This window comes from Marmota monax, unplaced genomic scaffold (genome assembly GCF_021218885.2).
Source record: "Marmota monax isolate L192 unplaced genomic scaffold, Marmota_monax_Labrador192_F-V1.1 WCK01_AAM20220418_F8-fsc00110, whole genome shotgun sequence".
NCBI lineage: Eukaryota > Metazoa > Chordata > Mammalia > Rodentia > Sciuridae > Marmota > Marmota monax.
The window spans coordinates 3,170,160-3,180,749 of record NW_026694633.1 but is presented as its reverse complement, the minus strand read 5'-3'; the positions used below and the strand labels follow the sequence as shown (position 1 = coordinate 3,180,749).

At 42.9% G+C, this 10,590-nt stretch overlaps 1 protein-coding gene and 1 non-coding gene across 2 annotated transcripts; one reads left to right on the top strand and one right to left on the bottom strand.

Moving 5' to 3' along the window:
• Nucleotides 1-1,093: 1,093 nt before the first annotated feature.
• On the bottom strand, nt 1,094-1,166 carry Trnav-aac (transfer RNA valine (anticodon AAC)). Its single transcript has one exon. It is a non-coding gene; the product is annotated as a tRNA-Val (tRNA).
• Nucleotides 1,167-2,513: 1,347 nt separating this feature from the next.
• On the top strand, nt 2,514-4,305 carry Actrt3 (actin related protein T3). Its single transcript, XM_046422951.2, has 2 exons — nt 2,514-2,874; nt 3,289-4,305. The coding sequence occupies exons 1-2, from the start codon at nt 2,675-2,677 to the stop codon at nt 4,205-4,207; spliced, it is 1,119 nt and encodes a 372-aa protein (XP_046278907.1). The 5' UTR covers nt 2,514-2,674; the 3' UTR covers nt 4,208-4,305.
• Nucleotides 4,306-10,590: the final 6,285 nt, after the last annotated feature.

Sequence of the window (10,590 nt, the reverse complement as noted above, 5' to 3'; positions counted from 1 at the left end):
ACCAAAGCAGTAGAACACACTGGGCATGCGCAGCATCAGAGGAAGGTGGGCTTTATACCGGAAAAGGTTTTCCAATGTCTAGACCCGAGTAATTTTAATACAATTATTTACTTCGAGTTTGGGGTTAGTACAGTTAGGGAAAAGGCTATCAATTATGTCTACAATATACAAAAGTATCAAACAATAAAATGAGCCTTACTGATGTGTTGGGGTGGATTCTTTCCTATTAACTGTGGACATCATGAATCTCAAAACTACAACTTAAATATTTATTTTATTTTGTGGTACAGTGCTTGCCTCGCATGTGTGAGGCACTGGGTTCAATCTCAGCACCATGTGTAATCAAATAAATAAAGGTCCATCAATAACTAATAAAGTATTTTTTTAAAAAAAATCTGTGTCAGCCCTCGCTGTTATGCATGCCTGTAATCGCAGCGGCTTGGGAGGCTAAGGCAGGAGGATCTGAGGTCAAAGCCAGCCTCAGCAACTTAGCGAGGCCCTTAGCAACTAGGTGAGACCCTGTCTCAAAATTTTTAAAAAGGGTTGGGGATGTGGCTCGGTGGCTAAGCATCCCTGGATTCAGTCCCCAATACCCCCACCAATAAAAAGACTTTAAGGAATTTAACCTATGACTTTATTTTGAAGGTTAATCTCAACTTGAATTATTACCTTTTCTTTCCGTGAGATTTTTTCTACTAGCTTCTTCCTGCTCTGTGGATTTCCTCTTGTATGAATCAAGTTTTTTCACAGCCTGAAAAAATCTAATGTCTTAATTATATATTTTTCTTGATTCCATTAGGAAGGGGTCAGAACCATTTTCCATAATTTATTGAGAAATACTTATAAACTTAATGTGACACTATATATAATACAAATTCAATTTTTTAGAATCTGGGTCAGTTCTTTCACGTAGCAAATCTCCTACTAAAACATTTGGTGAATGAATCAAATAACGCCAAATTGAATAGCTCAGATTCTCAAAAGTTCTGCAGAGTTGTTATAAAAATCACATCCATGGAAAGAAAAAATGGATACTTCATTTTCATCTTCGGTTTGCTACTGATTTTTTTAAAAGTCAACTTGATTTTGCTATTGTTTCCGCCCGGTTTCGAACCGGGGACCTTTCGCGTGTTAGGCGAACGTGATAACCACTACACTACGGAAACCGAGCTGCTGACTGCCCTCCTCAAAGTCCCTGATGTCTATGTGGCAACATGCAGTTTGACCTAAAGGAAACGGAATTGTTTTAATATTTAATGGACAACAATATGTATATATAAAATAACAATCACCCAAAAAATAAAACCACATGTTCAATTGAACAGTACTCAAAGTATTTCGAAAGTTCGAATTTGAGTTGATTTTCTTGCAGAGCTCCCGGTACCGCTGTAAAACCCAGGCACCTGCTAATTGCCAGTTCTTTGGGCACACTTAAAAACCCATCCCCACCCTTCCAGAGCATCAAGCTGTTCAGAATCCCGGGCACGTCCTGGGGCTTTGCTTTTGGGAATGCGATCCCTGAGCGGATACCCACGTTCCAAAGCCGGCGACGGGTCGCTCCTCCGACCCGCAATGCTCTTAGCCAGCGACAAAGCAAACCTTTCGGCCTCATGGAAGAACGTGTAAATAACGTTTTAATTTCCTTTTAGCGCTCCTGAAGACCAACCAGAATTTCTAATTTGTGTACTTGTCTTAAAATTCCCTAAAGGGTGTACCAAGTACTTTGTTTTTGAATACGCAATGTACTTTTTTTCTCCATATGACCTGCGTGTGAACCTCACAAACTACAAAGAGGCAGACACATGCTTATGCCTAAAAATCAAGCTAAAGACTAAGCTTCCAAAAACCGAGGGATATAATGTGAAGACATTGCTATTTAAACCAAACCAAAAGAAAAAGGAGGAGGTGTTTTGTTGTTTGGTTTTTGGAGGGGAACACTGTAGAGATTGGACCCACGGGCGCTCTGTCACTGAACTACACCCCCAGCCCTTTTTATTGAGACAGGGCCTTGCTAATTTGCCCAGGCTGGTTTCGAACTTCTGCGATCCTCCTCCCTCAGGCTCCGAAATGGAACTTCAGGCGACCGCGTCCGCAACCCGCTTGATAATTTGTTTTCACTGGGTACATCTTTAGAAATCCCAGGCAAGAAATTCAAGGGAGCATTGCCCAGTGCACAGAAACAATAAAGTGTCTAAAACTCGGCAATTTTCTTTTCCTAAAAGTTGAGCCTTTCAGATACAGAACGGTGCCTCCCATGCCGCGACAACTTTCCCAGTTTCCAGGGCGCCTTCCAGAGCTTCCCGCGGACTCTAAAACGCACACGCGTTAAGTAGAATTCTAGGACTTTGGGGAACAGTGTGTTTCCGTGGTTTTTCAGAGTGTTGAGAAATGCACCTGTGAAGGAGTAGATTTGCTATCTTTGGGGGGTTTTCCTAGTATTGGTATTCCGCGATTCCACGAAGCGGAGGAGTGGCAGTCGCAGGCTGCACCGCGGGGCTCACCGCGGGAACCCGTCCGTGGGCCTGGCGCGCTCCGGACCCGCGGCCCGCAGCCACGGGGCTCCGACAGGACTGCGCGGTGCAGGGCCTCTGTGACGCGGCGTTCCAGGCCGCTGGCCTGGCAGAATCCAAAGAAGGCGCGGCCGGGGACAGCGGGCGGCGACGGCGCCGGCGGCATGAACTGCTACCAGCTACCAGTGGTGATCGACAACGGCTCGGGAGTGATCAAGGCCGGCCTGGCCGGGAACCGGGAGCCGGACTTTGTCTACCCGAACATTGTCGGCCGCGACAAAAGTCAGAACTTGGCGGCCGACGGCGCGCTGCAGCTGTGGCCGGGCGACCAGGTGCAGGAAAGGAGACATTCGCTGTCGATCAGGTACTCCCTCCTCCCCGCGGTCAGGGCGGGCCGCGAGCCTAGCAAGAGGGGGCGGGCTACGGTGAGAGAGAGAAGAGAACACAAACGTGTAAATAAAGCTCTAGCTCACAATATATAAGTTCCTTTAATGGTGTTACATAATTTATGGTGCTGTTTGTCATTTGGAGTTTTATCTTCAAATAACTAAATAGTATAACTACTTAAGTTATACCACAATTTGGGAATTTTCCAGTTTTTTAAAATTACAGTCGTATAACTGCAACAGCGGCTTCTGCTGACAGTTACCTCCTCTGAGAGGCTGTAGCAATTACTGCCTAGAAAGGGATACCGATAATACAGGGACATGTGAAGTCTGAAGAAAGCAGAAACTGGGAAAATTAAAACCTGCCATTTATCTTATTGCTCTCCCTACAGCTATCCTGTGGAGCGTGGTGTCATTACTTCCTGGGGGGACATGGAGATTATGTGGAAGCATATCTATGACTCTAACCTGAAACTAAAGCCCTGTGATGGCCCAGTCTTGATTACAGAGTCAGCACTGAATCCACTGGCCAACAGGCAAAAAACCACTGAAGTATTTTTTGAACATCTGGGTGTTCCTGCCTTCTATATGTCCATCCAGGCTGTGCTGGCTCTCTTTGCCGCTGGCTTCACTACTGGCTTGGTGCTGAATTCAGGTGCTGGGGTTACTCAATGTGTACCCATCTTTGAGGGTTACTGTCTGCCTCATGGTGTAAAACAGCTAGATCTGGCAGGCTTTGACCTTACCAACTACCTCATGATGCTACTGAAGGACCATGGCATCATGCTGCTTAGTACTACAGACAAAAAGACTGTTGAAAGCATTAAGGAAACCTCTTGTTATGTGGCAACAGACTATGAAGAGGAAAGGGCCAAGAAACCTGAGTGCATAGAGAAAGTTTACCAACTACCTGATGGGAAGATCCTCAAGCTCCATGACCAGCTCTTTCGTTGTCCAGAGGCCCTCTTCTCTCCGTGTCTCATGAACCTCCATGCCCCTGGAATTGACAAGATGTGCTTCAGCAGTATAATGAAATGTGATGTGGATCTGAGGAATTCCTTCTTCTCCAATATTATCCTTGCTGGGGGATCAACCTCTTTCCCTGGTTTAGACAAGCGGCTAATTAAGGATATAGCAAAGGTGGCACCTCCTAACACCTCAGTGCAGGTTACAGTTCCCCCAGAAAGGAAAATATCAGTGTGGATGGGAGGGTCTATTCTTGCATCCCTGTCTGCTTTTCAGGACATGTGGATCACTGCTGCAGAATTTAAAGAAGTTGGACACAATATAGTACACCAAAGATGCTTCTAAAATACAGATAAAATGGTCAGAAGAAAATGTTTTGAGTATTTGTGGCAGAAAACTTTGGATATTATGTTTCTGGGAGAACAGAAAATATTTCAATTATTGGGATGTCCATGTCTGTTGAATTTCTATAATGGGGGAAATAATAATGGTAATAAGGATGGAAAAATTGATACTTATTGAGTAGAACCAAGATAAATGCTACAGGAAAAACTATTCTTGACCTTGGGGAGCCTATGTTTCCCTTGGCATGAGACCAATAGGTGGTACAATGTGCTATGTGTCAGGTCAGATGAGTGATAAGATTTAAGTTTTGCTGAAGTTTAGGGAAAGAAGGTTGCTCTGGTGAGGAAAGTCTTCATAACAGAGGTATAACATCATGGATGGGGTGGTATTAGATAGGTGTTACAGCGGTGAGTGGGCAGATACCCAGGTGAGCATCCTGGATATGAACAAAGCATATTCAAGGCACGTATAATAGACAGGTTTCATTAAAATGAAGAGCTCATAGGGATCAGAGTGAGAGCTATGACTAGGAAAGTAAATTAAGGCAAAGACTTAAAGGTTTTAAGTGTTAAATGACTTTTAGGCAAAGATTTAAAAGTAGTAGACATAAGGGAATTATGTTAACGTGAATGTGGGAGTAGTTTGGAGAATAAATTAGACTGGGAAGGCCCTGGAGATTCAGTGATCTCATTTGGTAAGTTATATAAAGTAGTCATCCCTTTCACTCAAGATTAAGAGCAATAGGAATTAAAAAGAATAAAATTATGAAAAAGTGACAAGACTGGGCATCAAGTTAGATATGAAGGGGAAAAGAAGTTCTGAAATGACCTGGGTATCTGAGAGAATGGTGATAGTATTGACATAAAATTCAAAGTTTTTGATTTGTGAAAGGTACTGTGCCAAGTGTAATAAGTGCTAAATCAGGAATCAGATTCTGTGTTGAAGATGATGAGACTGAGTACAGTGGCATGAACTAAATAGTCCTAGGTTCTCAGGAGGCTGAGGCAGGAGGATTGCTTGAGCCCAGGAGTCAAGAGCCAGCCTGGGCAACACAGTGAGACCTCATCCCCCCACTTTTAAAAAATATGTGTATTAATTGTTGATGAACTTTTTTATTTTATTTTATTTATTTGTATATGATGCTGAGAATTGAAGCCAGTGCCTCACACGTGCTAGGCAAGCATTCTACCACTGAGCCACAATCCCAGCTCTAAGACCTCATCTCTTAAACAACAAACTCTGGCAACCTCGTAGAACAGACAGAATTCATTTATACCTAAATTATAACAATACATGGTAAAAAGTGATTTAGTGTCCCATGAGAAGTATAAAATGCTCTAAGGATCCAATATTAGTTGAGAGCTCAAGGAAGACTTTCCAATAGATTTGATTTGGGACTAGGCTTGAAAGACAATGAGAATTTATACCAATGAGAATTTATGCCTTTCCATATGAATTTAGGGGCAAAATGTGCGGGTTTAGGTGCAGACTCTGCCAGCTACCAACTGCATGACTTAAAGCAAGCTGTTTAAACTTTATTTTTATTTATTTATTTATTTGTTTGTTTTTGGTACCAGGGATTGAACTCAGGGTCACTCAGCCACTGAGCCACATCCCCAGCCCTATTTTTGTGTTTTATTTAGAGACAGGGTCTCACTTCATTGCTTAGCGCCTCACCATTGCTGAGGCTGGCTTTGAGCTTGTGATCCTCCTGTCTCAGCCTCCTGAGCCACTGGTTAAACTTTATTTTTTTTCAATACTGGGGTGCTGTACCACTGAGGTACATCTTCAGCACTCCTCGGCCCCTTTTGAGACAGGGTCTCAATAAGTTGTGTTATGCTCATATTTGGGACCCCCAAAAGACCACCAGAGACCAAGATCCATGTAAGCAGCAAAGAGGTGTTTATTGCAAGCTAGCTTGGTCTTCCATGTGTACACAGCAACTGGTGACACTGAGAGGCCCCGATCCCAGGGTTTGCAGCAGTTTTATACACTCTTTCGGGGAGGTAGGGACTTCACTACATCATAGCATCTCTTAGCAAATCATCACACACCGCAGGAAAATCATAAAACAACTCTAAAACATGATTAGCACATTCACTGGTGGGAACAAGTTGGGTAAGGGTGATTGGTTAGTACAAGAGGAGGATTCCTTTGAATTGATTGGTTTAAGCCACGAGGGGTGTACGTGCTGAACTACACGGTTTCCCAACACGTTATCAACCACCATAAACTACTGGGAAGGTCATCTAGCATCCCAGGTATTTTCCCCGTCTCATGCTGATTGGTGGTTGCTAGGGGGTTGCTATGGGTCCTCACCTAGCCTGACTGAGTCAGGGACACCTGGCTCCGAAGATCTCTCTTGTTATTTGTAGATAAGCAACTCAGCAGGGTGGGTATGTGCCTAGGAGTGCTCTGTGGGTCTTTCCAAGGACAGGGTCTTTCCCCCTTCCTTGGACAGGCTTTGCTCTGAGGTAGAGGCTGGTTTTTCAGTTGCTTTGCCTGGCCTTGAACTTGCTATCTTCCTTCCTCAGCCTCCCAAATTGCTGTAATTATAGTGTGCAACACTGGAATCCAGCTGTTTAAACATTTTGAAGATAAATGTCCTCATCCATAAAATGGGGTTGCTGATTCCTATCTGTCTCACAGGGTCATTGTGAAGTTCAATAAAATAATGTACTTAAAGGCATTTTTTAAACATAACTTTTTTTTTTTTTTGCTTATAAAATTAAGAGAATTTACAGGTACAGTTCAGATATTACTCCCTCCATGGCATCAAAATGATTCCTTCATGTTTTCTAGTACATTCTATTACTTGTACTTCAGCTGACCTCTTAATTTATGAAATAATATCTTCTGGTTTGCTTGCCTCTCTCCCTCACTAGATAAGCTCTTAGATTTTCCTTTTCATCTCTGTCCTTTTCTCTGATGCCTACTATGGTACACTCCTGGTAGGTATATAGATATACAAAACTTGAAAGGAAAGTGTGGAACCAGGAGACAGGCATGCAAGAAATGAAAGATGGAAACCAGGCAGAGATACACACGAGAGTTTGTCAGAGCTGACAAGTAAAGCCATCTCTCCATAGACAGAGGCAAAACAGGCTTGGGGTTCAGGACTTTTATGGGGCAGGCTGAGATTAGAAACAGGTGGGTCCAAATGTGGGTGGTTAAGGGTGGGGTTGGTATGAGGGAGTGGTGAGTCTTTGGAAGAAATGCCCTTGGGTGGGAGAGGGAAATTTTTCTTAAAATTGTGGCTGTCTGGATGCTAAGCAAGGTTCTTACAAAACTGGCCATATAGCTACTTTTCCCCCAAAGAGAACTAACTGTAAGGCAAAATTTCTGGGCTGTAAAAAAAAAAAAAAAGAGCAGGAAATAACTCTGTTTGGCTTGAGTCAAGCATTTGTGAAGAGGTGCATTTTACTGATTGTCTGGATTGGGTAAGGTGTAAAAAATGATTACTTGAGGGCAGTTTTAACAGTTGATGCTCACATTCAACTAGATTCACAAGCACTGAAGACAGAATGATCCCAAGTCCCTTTTTTTTTTTTGGCATTCCAGTAGGCTTTTATTGAGATAAATTAACAAAAATCAAAATTTTACCAATCATCTTTTCTGAACCTTATAAACTCAGTTGAGACTCTGGTCTGTATACAGGTACATACAACATAAACATCCCATAAAAAATAGAGTCCCACTGGAACACTTGCCAATTAACAGAAAGCCAATTTTCCTTTTCCCCAAATGTTTTCAAATTTGAGTTTCTACTATTCATTTCTCAGAGGAACTGGTCCCTTGTGGCTAGGAACATTGGTGGGAATTCTCCCATTTTTACCAAACAAAAATTATTTTTTCAAGTTTATTTTGTTTCAAAAAAATGGGAAGTGACTTTGTTTTGTCCAGATACCACTCCTCGGCAATCATCTGTTAAAATACCCAGCCCTATCCCCTCACTCACCCTGCCCAGCATTGTCTAGTACTAGAGAATTTAAATACACTTCTGTAGGAATCTTGTAAGCTGTGGAAGGGCAGAGTTCAGGTGCCAGGCTAACTCTCTCTGACCTCATGAACAGTTAAAACCTTTGGACACTTAACTCTTTACCCCAAAGATGAGTTTTTAGATTAGAGAATAGCTTTTTTTTGGAAGTTAAAACAAAATCCTATCTTTATGAATATAAAGCAGAACTACACAAGCTCACCAAAGTCCACATTAAGTTCACCAAAAATCTGACTTCAGCTCCCACAAGACCAATTACTTTCCAACTCTTCATTTTATAATTTGTAAAGCACTTTAAAAAAGAAAGTAGGACTAATTATACATTATCTAATTTATTAAACTTCAACAACTTCAAGAGATAAGTCTTATTTCCATTTCACAAGTTAAGAAATCTATATTTAAAGAGGTTGAGATTTCAGTTTAAAGTGATCCCAAAGTAGCTTGCATGGCTAGTCCAGGCACACAGTCCTTAATCTTGGTCTCTTAAGAACAACCAGCCTAGGGCTGGGGATGTGGCTCAAGTGGTAGCGCGCTCGCCTGGCATGTGTGCGGCCCAGGTTCAATCCTCAGCACCACATACAAACAAAGATGTTGTGTCCGCCGAGAACTGAAAAATAAACATTAAAAAAAAAAAAAAACAACCAGCCTAGAATATTCTGTAGACTCTAGCCTCTATGAGTCCTAGGTATTCCTTTTCAGGTGAAATCTAGGGAACAAAATATGAAATTTCAGTTTTAGTTATATTTTCTCTGTCGTTAACAATCATCATAAACCAAAATCTTATTGTTGCCGAAAGCTTGATCCTTGTTCGTGATCCTATCCATTGAGGACGTGGTTTTGAGAAAAAGGAAAAAGAATGTTTATTGCTTTGCTAGCAAAGGAGAAACACAGGTGGTGACTCCTGTCCCAAAGGTTGTGATACTGCCCATCAGCAGGAACACAAACGTTTTTTATAGAGGTGTTTCAGAGAAAATGAGATTAGGGAAATGAAGATCAGGGAGGGGTAGTTTAGGGAAAAGAAGATTGGGGGGAAAAATGCAATTTTCAAACCCACAAGGGTCAAAACATCAAGTGAACCCCTGTTACATTATCATTTCACTTTTAGAAGGAGGGCCAATAGTGTCAACTCCCCTGAGTTTTCCCAACTGAGCACAAGTAAAATTTAAGATCAGCTGCCCAGTTATACACCAAACTACATCATACTAGCCATTGTAAAAACCTATCATTTGCGGTGAACTGATCCTATTTATCACAATACAACCTTACTTTCAAGTGCTGTCAAGGACTGAAAGCCTTTCTTTCCTAAAAAGGAGAGGTGGAGGTGTTCTTTATTTTTTCTTTTCAGGTACTGGGGTAGAACCCAGGGCCTCATGCACACACTCTACCTCTGAACTATATCCCCAATCCAGAGAGTTGGTTCTTAAGTGTGAAGTAGGGCTGGGGATGTAGCTCAGTAGTTCAGCACTTACCTAAGCGTGCACAGAGCCCTGGGTTCCATCCCCAGTATTGCCAACAACAAAACCAGTTGTACTTACACTTAATAAAACCCATCTTCAGCACAAGCTGAAAAAGTTCTTCCAGGTATAAGTGGGCAGGGCAGGAATTCGGACGCTGCCCAGGAATCTGTTTTCATAGAGGTCTCAAACAAATGTGGGAATTGGAACTAGAAATCACTGTTGGGTTCTCGGCCCTATTTATTTATTTATTTATTTACTTTGCTGTTAACTCCATCTTGAAGTGAAGGAACACAGCATCTGGTCCGTTTGGAGACAGAAAAAGGCACTCCGCCTACTGGCTCTAGAGGAAAGAAAGCAAGCCTGCTCCACTCTTCCTGGTACACTCTGCAAGCCCTAGAGACAGACCTGGCCATTTTCCCCCTAACAGTGGCTTCCCCACTACCCTCGAACGGGGGTGTGTGGGTGTGTGGGGGGGTGGAGGAACGATATGTGAAAAGGTTCAATAAATAAGACCAGAGCAGTGTCCTGGCCGCCCCACACCATCATATATATATATAGTAATCAGAAGAATCTTAAAGACATTTAAAAGAAGAAAAAGGCGTTCAGAAGCACAATTGGTTTCATCTTTAAAGTACAGTAAAAGACCACACCGCGGGTTCCACAGAGGGGGAGGGGCGGTGCTTGCCCTCATGGCCGGAAATGCAATCTCAAGAATTCTCCCCCATTCTGAGGCCAACTCTCGCGAGATCTGTGACAATTACTTAGCCAATCCGCGCGGCGCCGTCCCCTTCCTTTATAAGGTGCTGCTGCACGCTTCGCGGCCGGTTGCGGAGGGTGGGCCCGGGAGGGGTGGCGGTCACCCTTTTTCTAACCCTAACTGAGACTGGCGTAGGCGCCGTGCTTTTGGTCCCCGCGCGCTGTTTTTCTGG